Below are 22,111 nucleotides of genomic sequence, written 5' to 3'. Positions count from 1 at the left end.
TATTGTATTCCTTATATCATCCTCAGAACTCATTTAAATGGTATATATGAAAAGCTGGTGCCAAATAAATGATAATACAACCATTGAGGGGTCTGAGGACAATTCTACTGCTCAGGGAAAACCAAAAGGCACAAAAAGATTACAGGTGTTCCTAGGGAAAAACTTCTTTTACTTGACAGCTCCATCTACATCTCGCCCTGCCTGTTCATCCCCCATTAGGTTGTCTGGTTCAAGTACTTTGCTATAGCCATTCTCCTAAATCAATATGGCTACCCACAGCCTTCTTGATTGAAGGAAATGGTCCTCCTTTCTAAGAGCCCTGTGACATGAGTTCATTGTTCTCCGGCCACATAGAGACAAGTGCTATAGAGTCAATAGAAATGGACAATGGATGAAATTACCTGACTAAATAAGGCCCCAAAGTCTGTCTTAAGTTACTTTTCCAAGGGCAAAAGTGGATCTCATTCCTTCTCCTTATGTGCTGATAAAACCTTAGGAACTAAAGAGAACTGACACAGTGCTTTCAGGAAATGATGAATTTCATTTCTGTATTGGATTTATATTGTGAACATTTACAGATGGGATACATAAAGAGTTTCATAGCAAGAGGAGATGCAAACATTATGATTTCTGGGAGGACCAAAGGAAAAATAAATTATGTAGTTTACTTACCATTTCTGGGTTTTCTTTTTCCCCTTCATAAATGGTGAGTCACAAATATAAGCAAAATACTGAGGCTCAACAGTTGTAAATAGACTTCAGAATTGCAGTGTCAGTTTCAAGAAGGAATGGTGTGGTTGAGGAGTATCAAGGCACAAATGGAATCCCCCAATTTACCTATCCCTGTCTCCTGGACCACAAACTGGATGTTTTTCTATTTCCTGAAATGCAAAGACTTATTTATAGTGGTTCTATGCCTTTATTAAAGGTCTCACAATTTCACATTTGGGATCAGTGAAGGCAGACATAGGGTGGCGACTCTGATCTATGAGCTGGGTTTGTACCCCAGTTGCCTCCTAGAACTACCTGGAGAGCTGACACAGTAGCTTGAAAGACTAGAAAGAATGGCAGGAACAAGCAAGGTGAGCATTTGGGAATCATTTTCTGGTGAAACTCCATATGTACAAACTTACAAGTTTATATATTAAATATTTTTGTAAGAAATAGTGATGGAAACTGAATTTAGGACAGGGGAAAAAACCAACTATTTTATAATAGAATATTGCATCAGAGAAAGAAAAAGAATAAAGCTTAAAATGGAATTAAAAAAAGAATAAAGCAATTTGAATATTTGCATTAAATATTTTATATGAGACATGATCACAGCTGACAAATTAGATATGCTTTAGTGCAATGAATAGTAAATCCAATTTTTAAATTTCAAACATAGTCTGTAATAATTTTCCTTGGAAAGTCAGTTTTAAATGTTTAAGTCTTGAATATTTTTACTATTCATATATCTTATCTGATATTCTGACTTTCAAAATTTTGTTGGTAAGAAATTTATCTCTTGACTATTTTCTCTTTAGTAGCAAATGTTAAAACAAAATATTTTAGTGTTCTAAAAAACATAGCTAAGATTTGGGGACAGTATTATAATGAAGTAGACATATATCATAAATTTACAAAGAATGCTCATTTTGAGAACTTGAATTAATGAGTGTTTTGTGGCCAGGTGTAAGCATAACTTCCAAAACCATTTTGAAGACCATCAGATAATTCTACCATTACTTTCATTTCATACTTATATTTTCTCATCCTCTTTATAGCTCTTCCGTGTCTAGTGAATTTTTTGTTAAATTCCTGTTACTACCAATTTCTACACTCACTTGTAGGCATAAACCTTCTACCGCATCTATTTTCTTAACCCTTCCTCACCATGTAGAGCTCTAAATCTCTCAGGACTTCATCAAGGTAGCCTATTATAAGTATTAATATCCATTGCTGTTAATGTGTTCTCTCTCTCCTTTTTTTTTTTAAGACTGCAGCTATGAGAACACATAATAAAATCAGTTGAATTGATTTTTATCTTCTTAAACTAGAAGAAAAAAAATAAAAGCAAGCATGCTTTATGGATAGAAAGGTGACCTGGCACATCTGCTTCTGGGAAGCTTTCCCTGACACTTAGCTGTTAATTCAAGACCATCTTCCTCCTTCCTTATCAGATCTCTTGTTTCCCCACACCACCCATTACTTGTTTTTACCCTTTGCTTGTTTTTACTATCTATTTACATTTTATGGATAATGATATATTTATTTGTTTCTTTTCTTTTCAAGACTATGATGGTTACATGTTATGTTCTTTGTCTTCTATGACATGGTATAATAAGTATTCAATATTTTTTTTTCTTTGAAGGAGGACAAAAGGACAAAAAAAGTTTATTTATCCATTTCTCAGTGTAGAAATTTATCCATTTCTACAGGGAGACCTTATTGGAAGTTGCAGATTTAATATACAATGATATAATTCTTTAGATTTAGATTTGAAGTACCATAATTAGTATAGGTATGACATATGTAGATAGGATAATCACATACAAAAATTTAATCTACTATATGGGCATAGAGTTAATGCTTAATGCTGGTAAGTTGCTTTTATTATCTTACACTGGTAATTCAATAGATATGACAAGTACTTAAGGGTTGCTACTTAGGTTTCTACAAGTTCATAATTACATATTAGCTATAAAGTAATCATAATATTTTCCAATATACATAGCTTTAGGAAATAACACCTAGTAATATGTGATAAAGTTAATTACTTTAGTAGATTTCTTTTTATAGTCTTTTAAGTTAAATTTATTGTTAAGAAGAAAGTGAAAAAAAGAAAGTCTGTCATCAAATTAGAATATCAATAAGATCTGTGTTATAAATACAGTTTCTTTTTGAGGCTCATCCAGAAGATTCAGGGAACGATAGCATGAGTTTGTAATGTTGCCAACAAGGGTCTGAATGCATTTAACTTTGGATTGTTGTAGATGGAAAATGATGAACCATTGAATGTGAGCACTGTACTCTGCTTGAAACAAACAAATGATCTTAAAACCTGTTTTTCAGCATCTAAATCTAAAAACCCTGCCTTTAAATTTTTCCAAAAAGATTGTGGAATTCACCGAATTGCCACCCTAATAATTTTCCTACATGTAATTGATTCCAGATTATTCATGGTATAAAGAATTGACTCATTCATATTTAAGTGTGACAGGATTTGTATGGCCTTATTCTTAATTATAATGTGCTATCCAAAAAGAATGCTTTCAAAACTAATTTCCTATTTAGCCATATTTCTAAAAGAAAAACAACTGGATGATAAAAATATTAAAAAATAAAGTGATTTTTCTTGGGATGTTGCTTTGTTTAATTCTATGATTGTATGTGATGTTCTGTGTTGCTCCTATTGAAAGGAATGCTGGGAGTTGTTGAGAGGCAAATATAATGTCCATTTTGTGAATTCTTATGCATTGTGAGTTACAATATAATTTGAATACTTCATTGGAAGAAAATAAAACAAAAGAAACAAAGAGCAAATCAACTATTCTCAAACCCCAAATAGCAAAAATGCCTGGAACCAAAAAAAAAAATACAAACTAATAAAACCGAAAGACTGTTGAACTATCCCAGAGATACCAAGAATAATTTTCCGGAAGTGTTATTTGAGCTGAACTTTTTTAAGAACAAAGATTAAATGAGAAGACATTTACATAGAAGTAAAAGCAAAAGCAAACACAGAGGTCTGAAGGAGAGCAATGTGGGTTTTTCAGGGCTGGGCCACAGAACAGAATGGCTGTAGGTCAGCATGTGAGCATGGACAGACATATTGTGAAGGGTGTCATGTGCCATGCTGAGATCTTTGAAAATCTGTTCAGGCAAAGGATAGTAATTGAAAAAAAAAAAAATGATCATAGAAAAGGCATCAGAAGATTTCTAATTAGTAGATACCACTTTGGTAGTATCACAGAAGGTAAACAGGAGCTGGCAAGATTGGAAGCAGGAAAATCCTGAAGAAATAATTCCAGATGTGAGGATGCAGAGGATAGGAAAATACAAGGATTTTATAGGAAATAGACCTGAAAGAACCCAGTAGAAGTTAATGTGAAATATAGGTCAGAGTCCATATTGAGAGGCTAGGAGTATAACTCAAGGGTGGAATACATGCTTAGCATTCGTAATATCCTTGGTTCTGTCTGGCAGAGTCCCTAAAATCTCCTTCCAGGAGAAGCTAGCATGTAATAAATGGGTATCTTTGAAAGCATCTTCACTTCCTCATCAAAGCCCCAGAATGAATATGCAGCAGTTGCTTGATGAAACATTACCTTCAGGAATGTAACTGCCCATGATACCACAAGCAGCTTCCCTTAGGAAGCATTCTCTTCCTGTCTGTAATGCTAGCATTTCTCTGAGTTGTACTTAGTAAGCCCTTGGTGGATATTTGTTAATTGATTCAAATGGTTACATTAAATCAAGGCAGATCAGTCTCTCTTTTCTTAGAGGATTTCATTCACTGGTGCTTTGGGAAGGATGGTGTCTTCAACTCTCCCATCAGCAGAAGTCAAATCATTCATATTGGAGAAAGAAATTTTAAAGAGAGGGAAAGCAGTGCAAATCTAACTACAGGAAGGTTCTCAGAGCCAGAACAATCTCCAGGCTTGCGTAAAGATTTCTAAGTCAGATTTATTTGTCACCCACAGGCAGATACTACTGCATTGCAATTCTTTAAAGACTTTTTGTATGTATGTCATCTAAAAGCCTAAAGGTATTTACTTTAAAAGTTTGATTGACAAACTATATAGAAACTTTTAGGACACAATGTGATCTCTGTGTGTGTGTGAGTGTGTGTGTGTGTGTGTGTGTGTAATAGAATGATCCAATAGAATACACACACATACATACACACACACCTATATATATAAAACATATATAATATATAAAATATATAATATATAATGTAGTATATATAAATATAATATATATATATGAATTATACAACAGCCCAATTAATATATCCATAAAATGCATACTTATTTCTTTATTGTAAGAGCATTTAAAATCTACTTTTTAATAATTTTGTAATTTCACAATTTTTAGTAATTTTGTAATTTTAGTAATTTTGAAGTGTACCATATATTCATCAGTCACCTTGTTATAGTTACCAGAACTAGTGCACCATATTACTATAATTTATCACTCCCATAATTTATAACTAAAAGCATGTGCTCTTTGACTAGCCATTCCCCTATGCCCCCACTCCTCTCACCACTCAATTTCTGGTAACCACTATTCTACTCTCTAGTTATATAAGATTGAATTTGTAAGATTGCACACACAAGTGAGATCATGCAATATTTGTCTTTTTGTGACTGGTTTATTTCACCAGTCTTTCGAATTTTATCCTCTTGTCACAAAAAGAACTTCATTACTTTTTAAGACTGAGTAAATACACACTCACACAAACACCCATACCCACCCACACACCCTACAGTTTTTTTTTTTTTTCATTCTTCCATTGGTGGGCCTTCTTTAGGTTGTTTCCATATGATGGCTATTGTGAATGTACTGTAATGAATACAGGAGTGCAGACAAGTCCTCCAGATACCAATTTCCATTCTTTTGTGTATACCTAGTATACACAGTAGTGGGATTGTTGCATTGTGCTAATTCTGGTTTTAGTTTTTAAATTAATTTTTCTACTGTTTTCCAAAATGGCTCTACTAATTTACATTCCCACCAAAAGTACACAAGAGTTCCATTTCTCTACAACTTCACCAACACTTGTTATCTTTCATCTAACTAATCTAACAGGTGTGAAGTGGCATTTCATTGTGGTTTTAATTTGCATTTCCTTGATGATTAGTTATGTTAAGCAATCTTTTTATGCATCTAATGGCCATCATCTCTTGAGAAATGTTTATTTTAGTCTTTTGCTCATTTAAAAGAATGTTATTTATTTTATTTTTGAGTGGTTTCTCAAAAACAAGTAGCTTCTCATATATATGAAGGATGAGCCCCTTACCTAATGTCTAATTTACACATATTTTCATCCATCCCTTGATTGTGTCTTTTCTATTAATTGATTCATTCACTGTACAGAAACTTTTTAGCTTGATGCAGTTAGTTCATTTTTGTTTTTGCATTTTGTGCTTTTGGCTAAATGTTTAAGAAATCATTGTCCAGATCAATGTTGTGTAGATGTTTCCTGTGTTTTCTTTTAGTAGTTTAACAACCTCAGGTCTTATATTTAAATTTTATCCAATGCTGGTTGTTTTTATCCAATATTGGTTTATCCAGTCTGGACTGATTCTTGCATGGTGGGAGCTTAAGTCCCAGTCTGTCTTCTTGCATGTGGGTAATCACTTTTTCTAACGTCAATTATTCAGTAGACTTTCTCCTCAATGTGTGTTCTTGGAATCTTTGCTGAAAGTCAGTTGACTGTAGATGCGGCAGTTACTTCTGGACTGACTCACTCCTCAGTCGATGAGATGGTTTTTATGCCAGCATATACTATAAAGTTGTTTTGATTTCTATTGCTTTGTAGAATATTTGGAAGTTAGGTAGGGTGAGTCCTACAGCTTTTTCTTTGGTAAAAATAGCTTTGGGTATTCTGGGTCTTTTGTAGTTATGTAAATTTTAGGATTATATTTTATTTTTGTGAGGAATGCCTTTGGCATTTTGGTAGGAATTGCATTAGTGAATCTGTATGAATATTTAAACAATATTAACTCTTCCAATTCATAAACAGAGAATACTTTTCCATTCATTTGTTTTATCCTTAATTTCTTTGATCAATGTTTTATTGTTTTTGGTATGTTAATCATTTACCTCTTTGTTTGCTCCTTTTTTTATGCCATTGTATATGGGGTTGCTTTCTCGATTTTTTTTCAGATACTTCATTCTTAGTTATGCCCAAATGGGCTACATATTTTTTTTCAATTTTTTTTAATATTTATTTTTTAGTTTTCGGCAGACGCAACATCTTTGTTTATATGTGGTGCTGAGGATCGAACCCAGGCCACACGCATGCCAGGCGAGCGCGCTACCGCTTGAGCCACATCCCCAGCCCAAAATAAGCAAACAATTTTTTTTTGATGGTGGTGCTGGGGATTGAACCCAGGGCCTTGTGCATGCAAGGCAAGCACTCTACCAACTGAGCTACATTCCCAGCCCCTTACATATTTTTTTAAATCAATGCATTTTTATTTATTGAAAAAATGAAGGTAAACAAACAAAACTACAATAATCAGAACACATGAAGATTCTATCCAAACAAAATATATGCTGGTTTTCTTATTGTTCTTAATTCTTCTTGCTTTAATGGGTGCTTTTGAGCACCCAAATATAGCACTATATTGTTTGAGTCATCCTTTTTATCAAATATATATTGAGTGTCTGTTGAGAGTAGGGTAATTTGGTAAGATGCAAGAATTCTTTTGTGGTAGAATAATGGCACATTGTATTATCAAATTTAACATTTTCAACTCTTAGTAGGGAACACTAAGTGCCATGTTCACAGAAGTCACTTAATAAGTATTTGTTGACTAATGAAATTGGTTGATGACAAACGACACATGTAGGTGTTATAGGAATCATCTTAGGAAGCAGACTTTCTTTATTGTTTCTGAGAGGGTAAAGCAAAACATAACAATGACTTAACTTGTCTTAAAATATGTGCATGACATTTTAATTATGATATATGAGGAACAAAATTATTAGCATCCTAATCTTGAAGGGATGTCATCTGTGGTTTGATTTACTCTCAGTATCGCAGACTCTTTTCTTCATTGATACCACTGTTAATACCTAAATTGTGAATACACTATGTCTTATTGCTTGGATGGTTAGCGCCAGTGAATACAACTAATATCTTTCTTTCTGTAAACATTTTAATTAATGTTGTTCTTCCTTAGAGTAAGTTAAAAGTGCTTGCATTTGGCTTGGTTTTACTCAGAAGCAGACTAAGATGTGGACTTATTTGAGAAATGATGTCAGGAGGAGCTATTAGAGGAGGTGATGAAGTGACCCCAGGAAACCATGATAAGGTAGACTAATGAGCAAGCAACTGCTGAGGAAAACTGGAGTTTATTCCCACTGAGGACCTCTGATAAATGGTGTGAAACATGCCTCAGTTGTTTCCACTTAGCAGGAGAGAAAGCTGAGTTGTGTTTCTTATATCTCTCATCAGTCCTTGGTTGAGGGTTACTTCCAGGAGCACTTGCAGCCAGAGAACACTCAGGCAGAGAATTTCTAGAGGTTGCAACAGAACACCACAGCATATAGAAGAATCAGGATTGTCAAGAGAATATGAACAAGGAACTGACTATAGATTCAAAATTGGTTGTATGTATATGTATAATAATATTTTTTGTATTAATATTTTTAATATAGTTAATATAATTTTTAAAATATCAAAGTTTTAACTTGAAATAATTATGTAGTATAATAAGATTTAAATATATTTATACATAACTAGAAATATCTCTTTCAGAACTTTCTCAGCTTCTCTACTATTAGATCCCAAATCCCTTTACATTTGTTTAAAATAGTTATCTATTTTTGTGTGATAACAGTTTTAATAGGTGTGATGGAACATAGCATTGTGATTTTTATTTTCATTTTCCTGATGATTAGTGAAACAGCATTTTTTATATGTCTGTTGGCCATTTGTATATCTTCTTTTGATGAATATCACTTCTGGTCCTCTCCCCATTTTTAAATAGGGTCATTAATTGTCTCATTATTTGGTTGTTTGGTTTCCTTATATAATTTGGGTATGAACCCCTTATCTGGTATGTAACTTGCAAATATTTTCTCCCATCCTGGGATTGTATCTTTACTATTAATTTCTTCATTTCAGAAGCTTTTTAGTTTGAGGCATTTGCCCAGTTTTGCTTTTATTGCTTGTGATTTTGGGTTCATGTGCAGAAATCATTGCCTAGATCAATGCTGTGTAGCTTTTCCCTGTGTTTTCTTTCAGTAATTTTATAGTTTCGTGGCTGATATGTAAATCATTCATCATTTTCGAGTTGATTCTTATATAAGAAGTTAGATAGGGTCCAAGGTCATTCTTTGCACATGGGTTGTCAGTTTTTCCATCATTTATTGAAGAAACTTGTGTTTTCTTGGCACTTATGTTGGAAATAAAATGACTGTAGATGTATGGGTTTCTCTCTCACTACTCATTCCTAATAAACTCAAGGATATTCTCCCATTCCTCCTTCCCCTTCCCTCCATGTATCAATTTTCAATTCTCTTTAATAAATATCCTGAGTGTTTACTCATGAATTTTCTTTCAGCATTGATTTTTTCTCTCTCCTATATGTTCAGCATCTCCCTTTCTGCCCAGGTCCTCTCTGTGTATATTGTCATATGCTCAACTGTGTTCTTCCTGAAACAAGAAACACAACAACAACAACAACAACAACAAACCTGTCTCTTTTCCCCCATCTTGCTCCTTTACTAGAATCTTCTTCCTCTTCATGAACTTCTAAAGATTTCTTTAAAATCATTCTAGTTGTTCCTTTTGTCTTACCTTCTTTCCCTCTAAATTGGCCTCTGCACACATATTTTACTCTCTGGATGCCTTCCAGATCTTTAAATTCAGCAAATATGTGGCCCTCAAAATTGTGTGATTTGTCAGCACCTCTGTCTGTATTCCCTTCTTTGTAGAAGTGTAAATTGCCTTGGTAACACTCTTATCTCTGGTCTCTGAGACACTGTATTCTCTTCTTTTGGTTCCACTGTCTCTCTGGATTTTCTTTTCTTGCTTAATTTCCTGGTTCATTTTCTTTTATGAGTTCTTTCAGTGTTAATGTATGCTCTTTTTCCTTCTTGGTCTGTATTCTGATTTAATTCATCCACTTCTCAGACTCCAGTTATAGTCTATCATAACAGTACTGTAATAATAGCTAACATTATGGAACATCATTATCTAGCACTGTTTTACACTTCTTATAGGCCTTCATCTCCAAATGGATCCAATGAGGTTATTGTTGTCTTTCTTGCTTTAGAGATGAAGAAACATACGTGCATAGATGTTAGGCATTTTGTCCAATGATTATTTATTTGAACCAATAGCTCCCTTAGTAGATACAGATGTAAATAAATAGGAAACACTATTGTATTTGTATATGTCTCTATAAGTGATCTCATAAATTAACTCATTTAATTTGCATAACAAGTCTGTGAGGTACGTATAGATATACTTTATAGGTGAATCTACTTGTCTCATATTGCTCAGTTATGAAGCACACATAATCTCATTTGTTTCTCTAAATCTACATTGTACTATTTTCCTAATCACTCAGTTATCTTACTGCACTTTATTTCATTCCTTTATAAAGTCCAATAATTTTCCATTTCAGGATCTTTGAATATAGAGTTTCCTTTCTACTGGTAAAAATTAAGTATTCTCTCATGTGTCTCCACCAATCTGCACACTCTTTTTTTTTTTAGATCCTTATACTTTATCTTTTTGAAATCACAAATATATAATTGGTGGAGGAACCCAGTCCCAATTCCACCCTCCCTATACCAAGCTGAATCAACCCCAGTGACTGATTTTTTTATTCATTCAGAATCTACTGTGTTCCAGAACTACATCAGTAAACCAAATAGATACAACAGTTTCTGCTTTCTTAGAGCTTTTATTGTAAGCAATGTGGGTAAGATATAAACAAATTATAAGGAGTGTTGGAAGTTATCATTTCTATGGAAAAAGGGAATGAAGAGAAACAACATAAAGAAAATTCAAAATGATTGAGGCACAATGAAAGTACAACTTAAATTAAAATGACAATTTGGGCTTGTTGAAAAGAAAAAAAAAAAAACAAAGCAAAACAACAACAATAACAAAAATGTAACTCCTGAACAAGGACTTAAATGACATAGTATTTACTAAATGTTTAGAAAGTGTCTTGCATGTGGTTGACCCCATACCAATGTTTGTTTAAATTAGTATGCAAACACAAACATACTTAAATAAGTGAGGAAAGACTAAGCTTCATATGTAACTGAGACCTATACCTGACAGAGGAGGATGTCTTGTTGAATACCCAGCACATCACTGGGGCAGAGGCTAGAAAGAACAATGGCAAAGGAAGAAATGATCATGTGGTGCTGTGTAGATCAAGAATCTAACACTAAAGCTTTTTCTCTGAGATGAAAAGCCATTCTAAGGTTTTGTGAAGATACGTGGAACAATCTGATTCATGAGTTAAGAAGAGACTGTGGAAAGGCATTTGTGAAGTGGCAGAGAAAGGACTGCAAAAATCTGTTCCTACATAAAAGCAACAAAAGCAATAGCAAAATTATATAATTAACCTTCTCAAAACTCTGGAAATGAACAGGAGATTTGCACAATTCAAGGAATAGTTGTGAGAAAACTGGCTGGGTGTCAGTAAGCACATTGATCTTTGTGGTATTTGAATATTCATCACCCCATCCCCTTTTCTGTGATTCCATATGTGATTTAAAAAACAACAGTTTTGGAATTATTCTAATTGTAAAAAGCAGCAGCAAAGGAACCACTGGAAGGTAAAGAATGGATGTGGAGATTCCCCCAAAGCTTTATCCCTAAACAACTGCCACTGGTTGACCAGAATGTTCATTCTTACAGAGCTTCCCTTTATCTAAATTGACTCCCTCTATGTGGAAAGCATTCTTCCCAGGATGGATTTTCAGAAAGAAAGAAACTAAAAAAAAAGATGTTAGCAGCAATTGTGTAGGGACACATCTGTATACATAAAGACACCAATTGTGGTTATCAAGAATTGGGGGAGAAAAGTTACAAGGAAAAACTGGGGGTTGAGATGATAATAAATAGTGGGTTTTTAAAATCTCAAACATATTTCTAAAAATCTAAAAATCCACTATCAAGTGCAAGGCTATTTCACATACCTTATGAAAACCCAAGAAAGACCCAAACTTTCAACTTGGTGTGGTCTTGAGGCTCTCTGTCAGAAGGAGGGGAAGGCAAAGGCAGAGTTATAAACTGTGCCCTGTGTTTTGGAGTGTTGAAAGGATCCCCTATACCAAGTCCCAACCCAGAACCTTTAACAAAGGCTGGGAGACTTATTGTTTCAAGTCACTTAAGAAAATCTCTGTTATCTTGACCTGGCCATTAAACTACTTGAACAGAGACTCCAATGGCTTCAAAGGATAAACAAGAAATAGTCTTTACAGAAATAGTCTTTTGAGGTCACTAAACAAAAAAATACCCCCAACCAACCAACCAACAACAATAACAACAAAAACCAGTAGCAGCTAAAAGCAACAGCAATACACATGCATCCTGGAGGATGAGAGATTTCTGATCTTTAGAGTTATCATATTATAATATTTAAAGTTTCAAGTTTTTAACCAAAAAACATAATTCATGGAAAACAAACAAACAAACAAACAAACAAACAAACAAACAGGATAAAATACCTGTATGCTTTATATAAAAAATTATGCTTTATATAAAAAACAAACATGAATCAATGCAAACTGTCCATAGGAAACTTTCTAGATAACTTTAATAAGCTTTTCTAAATCTAAAAAAAAAAAAAATGAAAGGGAAAAATGTCTGAAGAATAAAATGAAAGTATAAAAATAATTTCTTACTAAAAGGAGAGATTTTATATATATATATACACACACACACACACACACACACACACACATATATATATATATATGTACATACATACATACATATATATATTTCAATAGAAACAGAAATTCTGGATATGAAAATATAAATTTAGAAAAAAATACAGTAGAAGGACATATTAATATTGCTTGAAGAAAACATCAACCAACAATCTTTTACCCAGAAAAACTATCATTCAAGAATAAAGAAGAAATTAAGAGATCCTAGATAAAGAAATGAGAAATGTTGTCACTGCAGTTATGCCCTAAAGAAATACTAAAGACAGTCATTTAGGTTGAAATAAAGACACTAGAGAGTAACTTGAGTCCAAATAACATAATAAAAAGTACTCCTATATGTAATTATATAATGGTATAAATGTTTTTTATCAGTGACTTTTTTCTATTTCACCTAAAGTTGGATACCTAAACTAAGAAATATACAGTGTCCTGCAGAGCTTGGTGGCACATACCTATAATCCCAGTGGCTCTGAAGGCTGAAACAGGAGGATCTGGAACTTAAAGCCAGCCTCAGCAAAGGGAGGTGCTAACCAACTCAGTGAGCCCTGCCTCTAAATAAAATACAAAATAGAGCTGGGAATGTGGCTCAGTGATTGAGTTCCCCTGAGTTCAATCTCCAGTACAAAAAGAAAGAAAAAGAAATATATAGTGTTGATAATTTTAATAAATTAAATTATAAAGATATTATATTACACAAATTGCATAAATGAGGGATGTATGGAGTAAATGGTAAATGGGGCAAATTTTATTTACTATTAATAAGTTGGTATTAATTTAATTTAATTTTTTTTTGGTACTGGATATTTAACCCAGGAGTGTTTTACTATTGAGCTACATCCCCAGCCCTTTTTGTATTTTATTTTGAGATAGGATCTTACTGAGTTGCTGAGTTGCTGATGTTGGCTTTGAACTTGATTGTAATCTTTCTGTCTCTTTCTTGTAAGCTGCTTAAATTACAGGTATGCACCACCATGCTTGGCAAATTAGACAATTTAAAAATAAGTTTTCATTTTGTAATTCCCAGGGCATTCATTAGTGAAATGATACAAAATATGGTAAAAGAAAAAAATGGAATTAAAATTATATACTAGAAATTACCTATGTAACAAAAAAGAAAAGGAATGACATATGAAGTTAGAAAAAATAGAAAATATATTGAGAAATAGATGTTTCAATAATAACCTTTGAAATCTTCAATAACACATATTTATTAGTGATAAAACAACTAGAAAATCAATATGAAAATAGGTCTTGAAAAACACTGTAAATCGACTAAACCTGATAGATTTATAGGAATATGGACCACTTCATCAAGGATATCAGAATACACATCTTTTCAAGTACCCATGGAACATTCTCCAGGATAGATTATATATTAGATACAAACTCAAGTTCCATAAGTTTAATATTAAAAATCATAAAATATATGTTCTTTAATCAGAAAGGATTAAAGTTAAAAATCAAAAACAAAATGAAATTTTAGGAATTAACAAATATGTGTACTTTTAAAGTATACTCATGAAACAGTGACTCAAGTAATAAATCATAAGTAGAATTTCAAAATGTCTTGGGATGAATGAAAATCAAGTCACTGCATAGACTTTTCGGATATATCTATAGGAGTGCCTGGAGTGGAATTTATAGTTCTAAATGCTTATATTAAAGAAAGTGAAACATCTCAATTCATGAATCAAAATTTGTCATGCTGGAAAACCTAGACAAGGAGAAAACAGAAATAACAGATATTAGAAAGAAAAACAATGAGATAGAAAGTATAAAACAATAGGAAAATCCAATAAATCAAAATTTGTTTCTTTGACAATATCAACATAACCAACAGACTTTTAGCTAAGTTACCAAGAAAAAAAAAAAAAAGACTTCAAGTCACTAAATCAAAGAGCATAAATACTGCTCTTACTGTAAGTACAATTATGAGCATTTGTAGGGTAACAAATTCATTACCTGCATAAAGACAAATTCTTAGAAAGACACAAACTCCTAATGCTAGCTGAAAAAAAAAAAAAACACAAAACAAAACAGAAAACTTGAATAGATTTGCAGGAATCTATTGAATCTATTGAGGTTGAATTAATGACAAAACACTTTCCCACAAAGCAACACCCAGATGCCTTCACTCATGAATTTAACCAAATATTTGAAGAATTAACATTGATCCTTTACAAACTTTTCTAAAAAACAGAAGTGGAGAGAACACTTCCAATTCTTTTCATTAGTCCAATTTTATCCCTGTACTACAACTAGCAGTCAAATCTCAATAAACTGCTGATCAAAATCTCTTATGACTAAAGGCAAATAATACTACCAAATCACATCTAGCGGCATGCAAAAATTACACCCCAAATCAAATGGGATTGATTCCAGGTTGCAGAGTTTCTTTACACATGAAAACCTATTGATTTAACATACCATGTTAACAGAATAAAGGGTAAATATTTCATGGTCATCTAACTAGATGCAGAAAAATTATTAGACAAATTCCAATATACATTCATGATTAAAAAATTCTAAAATGAGGAATTGAAAGGATTCTATTTATAATGAAATTTAAAAAATAGACAAATACATAGAGACACAAACTTAATTAGTAGTTGTCAGACCCTGGGAGATAGAAGAATAAATAGTGACTAGTAATGGATACAGTTTGTTCTGGTGATACAAAGGTTCTAAATTTAGATAATAATGATATTGCACAACTTTGTGATATGCTAAAATTCCCTGAATATACATTTTAAAAGGGTGAGTTTAATATTATGTAGATTTACTTTTGAAAAGAAAAAAACAAAGTTTGTAGATAAAACTAAAATCTGCAGTAGGAGGGGTAGAATAACCACCAAAGTGGGGAAGATAGAAATGCATTTGATTTCAAGGAGAAAACTTAGTTTTTTTTTTTTTTTTTGAGACTTGATGAGTTTGGAAAGTGTAATAGACATATTTCTAATATTAACAGGTTGAAGGGACAGGAGTGAATGATTCATAGGAGCAACCAGTAAGGTTAGAATAAAATCAATAGATTTTGGTGTCCTGTGAAGAAAGTGTCTCTGAGAGGAGTTTTCATTTGTAATGTGCTCTTGTAGCATATACTATGTATGCAGTGTTTATTCATTTGATTTTTGCATAATTTATTTGTAGCAGTGGCTATGTCTACTTTAAATAACTGTGAACTCAGAGTAAAATTTATTTACTGATGTATTCAACAAGGATTTGCTAAGAACATACACAATACAATGTCAAGGATCATTTTGTGCTGTGGTTTTGCTTTCCTGAGCAAAAAAACAAAACAAAACAAAACAAAAACAAAAACAAAAACAAAAACAAAAAAAACCCCTCTGCCTTCATGTAACTTGGCTTTTAGTGGGAGAATATAAACTAATACTATCTTATGGAATTTTCTTCAGTAGTAAATATGTCCAATTGAGCTTTCCAATATGGTAGCTGGAGCTATATATGGATTAAATGTGGATAGTGAGAGTTAGGAACTGATTTTTAAATTTTATTTAATTTTAATTAATTCAAATTTGATTTAAGTGACCACATCTGCCTTGTGTATACTATATTAGTAGCTATAAACAGCAAATAGTAAACATAATTAATAAATGGTTACATTTTAAAGTACAAGGAAAAGGTTGGACCTCATTGAAGAGGTTAAAACAGCAATAACAAGAAACCATGGCTATATACAATTGTGTTGAAAACTGTACAGCCAACCGTGATGAGTCAATGGAAACAACAAAACTGGTTAGCCTTTCCAGTGGTAAAAAAAGAAAATTCTCATTCCATCTTAGCACTGATTATAATATTATAACTTCAATATCTTTCAATCAGTAGACAAGTTTCAACCTTCTTCTGACTTCTCAGTAGCTATTTAGATCTACTATTTTTTTTTTTTTTTGGATGATGATGGAGATCAAACCCAGGGCCTTGTGCATGCTGGGTAAGTGCTCTATCACTGAGCCACATTGCCAGACCCTCTTAGACTCTCTAAGAAAATAAGACTAAAGGTTAGAGACAGGAGTGAGAGAGGTTAGCCATAGAAAGTTATAGTTTCAGAATTCATCCAAGGAAAATTCTAAGGATTAATACTTAATCCTTAGAATAAAGAACACTATGCTACATTTTCAATATCAAATGCATACATAGGGACCACACATAGGCATCTCAGATCACATATGGGGATTTGGAGACTCAGATAGTTTTCTTCCCATCTATGTGGTTAGCTTATTTTGGGAAGTGCTATACTAAATGTATTCCTGTGAACATAAATCTAAAAAAAAACCCACAAAAAACAATAAATGAAAGCTTTCCCTTTTTTTTACTAATTCACATAATTATTGAAGATTGGTTAACATACTAAAATTTAATGTCAAGTAAAGAAGTTCATTTTCTTTCTTCTAATATGCAGATGATTTTGTGCTCAGAAACTATTTCATTCAATTGCATATGATTTATATTATAGTTCTACTGGATACCATGTCATTGAAGTGAAGGAGATAGGATTTTTCTAGAGAATGTATTTTCCATTCCTAGAATAACAGAGCTACTCGTTAGATAAAACAACAGATCAACAGCTATTTTTGATGCATGCAGAATTTCTCAGAAATATTTTTATGATTTCATTTCTAACATTGTATATACTATTATAGGTATCTAGAGAAAATAAAGGAAAAAATGTGTTTTGGGAAAGGAAAGAAAGGAGACTTGGTGCAAAGAAAATGCATGTATCAAATGTCCATGAATCATTTATGAAAGGCATGATTTTGTTCTTAACAAATGTTATAAATTTTTGTTTGGAAAATTCAATTGCCATTGTATATTACACGACCCATTCAGTTCAACTATTTTGAGTTCATCAAATATCTTTTTTGACAAGCTTTTAAAAAGCATATTTTCTACTTGTTCTCTTCTTGTCCTTTTCAACCATTCACTTTCCAACCCTCTTTCATTTGTTTTATTCTCAGGAAGTCCTACTAAAATTGCTCATTTTCAGCCTCTCAAATTCCATAATAGTTCAACAAAATGGTCTATTTCAATAATATCACTTTTAATATCTAACAAGGTTTTCCTTTTATTTTATCTTTTCCTATTTTATTTTACTTTTTTGCTTTTGTCTTAATAGTTACATTCCTCCCACACAGGAATATACTGTCCTCAGTTTCCTTTGATTCAGCTTGCCCACTGTAATAAATGTAATGTAGCATTTCCAACAACATATACAATACTCTCCAATTCACAGTCCCCCAGGGAATCACATTTCCACAAAGATAGTGACAATATTCTCATCACTGTGGCACATTGGTTTTTTTTTTTTTTTTTTGACACAACTTCTACCTTTCTTTTTAACCTGATCATTCCCTCTGATGCCCAGGGTAACCATGTTCATGAGCTAGACATGGCTATTTGTGTGACTTGACCTTTGCTCATAGGGACTTCCCAGCCTGGAATATCTTCTGGGCACTTTATTGACCCAGGGGATGTTTACCACCCTTGTAAAACACAAAAGGCTAACAATTACCTAGATATCTTCCTCCAAGCTGCTTCTCTGAGCATCTATATACTATCTTCTTAGTTATAGCACATATTGCTGGACTTTATTCTTTAATGATTTTTGCCTCTTATGTTGTGAATTCTTCACAGGCAGAGATTTTTGTCTCACTTCCTTTTTAGCCCCAAAGGTCTAGCTCAAGTGAATCTTGTGGAATAAAAATATTAGTTCTTTCATAGTTTTGCAGAGGATTTTGTAAAGAAGCTTTATTTGTTACTGTATGCTGGCTTACTCAGTGAGGAACAGTTTTTCATGAATTAATTTGAAACTTTCTTGAAATTATTCATATATTGATTTTGGATATCCTTCAGGGACTTTTTTTTCTGTGAAATATCACAGACATTCAGAAAAGTACAGACAATAATATGATTTATTCAGCAACCATCTTCATCAAATGGTAAGGTTTTGCCCAAATTGATTAGAATCAAATTTTTGTCTTGTTATTTCACTGGGAATCTATTACCTAAATTTTCAACCTGCCTTTGTCAATGAAAAGTTTGGGGCTGTGCCTTCACAAATAATTGTCTTTTCCTTATGAGTAGTGACAATTATGCAAGGCCATTTTCAAAGTTCATGGAATACTTTAGGAGAAGATAGATATTCTACAAGAATTATAATGGAAATTGATTTGCTTATTCAAATATGTAACACCTCATACATGACAAACCATATAGTAAGCACTTGTAACATGAAGATAAAAGGAAATGACACAGTACCTGTCCTATAGGGACCATGGATCCTGTTTGAGGAGATGTGACAAACACAAAACAAAAATCAAGTGAAAAATATACTTAGGCATGAATATATTGGCAAGTTCAAAAGAGTTCTATAAAAACAGAGTGTCAAAGATAGAAAATGGGATTAGAATTCTTATATTGGATAGCAGGATAGTGAACCCCTGCTCTAATGAGAAAACATTTAAATTGAGAATTAAAGATGGAGAAGCAATTAACTAATATTTACAAAGAAAAGATAATGGCCAGTGTAAAGGCTCTGAGTCAGGTCTGCCCTAGTGTGATCTGTACAAGAATGGTCAGGGCTTAAGAGGGCAACTCCTGGCTCCTAAAAGGCAGAACCATCAAGGGTGCTAACCTGATGAGTTTCTTTGTTTACTTTTTACATACATGTGTACCACAAATCAGAATATAGTAACATATTAGTGGTGCAATTACACTGTATTCTAAATCAACATGAGAAAACAAAACATAACCAGAAAATACTACAGACAGACAAATGAGTGTCACAAGACCTACACATAGCATAAATTCATATGATGTCATCTCTAACTCCTTCCCCTTTCTTTTCTTGCCGAAAGCCAAATCAAAATCAAAGATTGAACTTTGAAACAGACACAGATTGTCTTTGAAACAGACAAACTTTGAAACAAACCCCCTGGTAGTGAGATTTCTCCTTTCTCAGGCTCTGACAGCTATAGGATATTCATGATCAGTGATTGCCTTGTTGATATTCCTAGTTCTGAACCTGGATGGTGGGAGACTATCCCTTCCAATGATATGTTTTTAGCTGTATGTATGATGTCAGTAAACTTTGGAATAATTTCTTTCTTTAAGTTAATGTTGTGTATCTATATTTTGCATCTTTAGATGTTTCTCTTATTCAGATCTTCAAGGCTAATCTTATTTCTTTCTCCACTTCTTAGCTGACACCTCAAGGTGGCCACTAGGTATTGACAATGCCCTCTCACCCTTTGCTTTCCATTTGGCACATAGTGAATGTTATTCACATCCTTAGTATCAGCACATCCACACAATTTTGATCGCCTCTCCCCTTTAACTTTACTACTCAGACTAAAGAAAATAATTCTGCTGATTATTTTAGGGTGAAAACTCCCTTAACATTTTAATTTCTTTTCTCTGAAACATTTAAAATTAATAGCTGTAATAACTAAAGTTTTATTCAATTGTTTACTGAATAAACACACTAGCTTGATTGATCTGGTATAAAAAAGATAAAAAAACCCAACTTTGAACTTCATGTTCATAATTTCTTTCTAATCTCATATATAATTTATGTCCAGAACTAGCAACATAATTTGTGAGGTCCAATTCAAAATAAAAACATGAGAAGTTTGTTAAAAAATAAAAAGAATTTGAAGAGAGCAAAAGCAGAACATTAAACCAAACCTGGTACTCTTTTGGACAGGGTTTCTATAGGATAGCACACATTGTGTGCCCAGAAAACTGACTCTGTGCAGGTGTTTGGGGTAGGTGGTAGCTGAGAATAACTTTACAAATATGTGTTTTAAAGGGATTCTATAATAAAATTTCACAAATACAGATTTAGGCTTGAAATAGTATATGAAATAAAGTTAAATAAACAGATTTATTGGCATACTAGGTACTTTTGGCAGATGGTATTGTGATGGTTAGAAATATGTAGTTAATAAGAAGCTACATTTAGTTTCGTGTTTATCCGTGACAGTGTTGTAATGCTTTGGTTTAGCCTGAGGACTGAGGAGACAGATTGCTGGGTTCTAAAACCTGGCTCTCTCTACTCTACTAAGCTGTGGGTCATTGGGCACATTTGTTAACGTTTGGGTTCATCGTTGTACACATGGGTAGAGATGATTACCAAGAATCTATCACATAGCTTTGTCATGCAGATTGTCATATTTCTAGTCCTATGAAGAATATGTGGTAGGTAGTCAGCAAAGTATTTTAAAAATTGATTTTAGTTTTTAAATTTTTAACTCAACATCACAGATAAAATTTGGTCTCTAAATGGCTATAGATTTCAGTACAATATGAAAAATATTTCCTAATATTGTTTGCATGAAATTACAAGTTCAACAGAAGATGAGGCATTCGGTTTCTGATGGTAGAAATGAACGATGTAGCTTTCCTTCATACAAGAAAATTGAAAGGGTTTTTGTTTTAAATTCTCTCTTTGAACCTTTTCCCTTTGTTATTTGGCTTTATTTAAAATCAAAGATCTAAATCATCTGATTAATTGAGTAATTCAGTTAATTTTGTTACAGTTAATAAGTTACATAATTTTAGAATTGAATGCAATTAGCAATATAGCATTTCAGGCAGTCTTAAATACATTTAATGGTAAACTTGTTTGGAAGTAATACATTGTGATTAATGAAAGTTATTTGCTTTTATTTTATATTACTGAATAATACAGCTTTTTATATTAATATGAATTATGTTTGTTATGATTAACAGTTTGTTTTTGTGCTTTATGGAAAAAAAATATAATGATTTACGAAGTGTAAATCTTACCATCATGAAATGACAGTTGATATATTTAAAGATCAAATTTAGAAATATGTCAAATAATAGCATTTTTTATTGTCAGTACCACTATTATATTTATTTTAACTAATTTACTTCAGTGGTTGCTAAGAAGCTCTTCATACGGAGCAATATAATTTTAAAAAGGAAAGTTCTAGTTAGGTATATTTTCTCAGTAAGAATATCAGATTACTTCTAGGTATAGCTTTTTATTGGTTGTGAAAATTGAAGAGAAATTAAAAAGTAGTTATTCTTAAATTTATCACCTGTCTTTCTAACCATATCATGCTGTACTTGACTCCTTCTCTCTGCTATTGTTGTCACTATATAAAATCTGTATTCAATCTCTTTTTCCTATACTAGACAGTATTACTGAAGTCTTCACTAATATCTACGTGACCAGTTTTGGCCCTGTCTCAGATACAGATATGGTGAGTTTTTTTATTAAATAGTATTTTTTTCTTTACATGGTGGGTAGTGCCGGGTAATTTAGGATAGAAAGTGTTTTATTATTATATAATTATATATTTGTCCCAAGTCCATGTAGTTTGTCCCAAAACACAGGGTATTAATAAGGGTATTAATTGTTGGTACTATGGAGCACAGTATCAGCTTGAATGTTCAGATTAGCGCGCACGCTCTCCCT

General features: G+C 32.6%; 1 protein-coding gene and 1 non-coding gene across 4 annotated transcripts in view; one reads left to right on the top strand and one right to left on the bottom strand.

Annotated features, from left to right (window-relative positions):
- Gabra2 (gamma-aminobutyric acid type A receptor subunit alpha2) overlaps positions 1 to 22,111 on the top strand; it is a 137,630-nt gene that overhangs the window by 32,768 nt on the left and 82,751 nt on the right. For all 3 annotated transcript variants that reach the window (XM_048784430.1, XM_048784428.1, XM_048784429.1), the window contains exon 4: positions 21,829 to 21,896. In XM_048784430.1, coding sequence (XP_048640387.1) covers positions 21,829 to 21,896 — 68 coding nt within the window. The remainder of the gene's footprint in view (positions 1 to 21,828; positions 21,897 to 22,111) is intronic.
- Trnaa-ugc lies at positions 7,084 to 7,156 on the bottom strand. The gene has a single exon. It is a non-coding gene; the product is annotated as a tRNA-Ala (tRNA).

The sequence above is a fragment of the Marmota marmota genome, unplaced genomic scaffold (assembly GCF_001458135.2).
Source record: "Marmota marmota marmota unplaced genomic scaffold, marMar, whole genome shotgun sequence".
NCBI lineage: Eukaryota > Metazoa > Chordata > Mammalia > Rodentia > Sciuridae > Marmota > Marmota marmota.
Note: the sequence above shows the minus strand (reverse complement) of the source record. Positions and strands in the feature narration are given on the sequence as shown.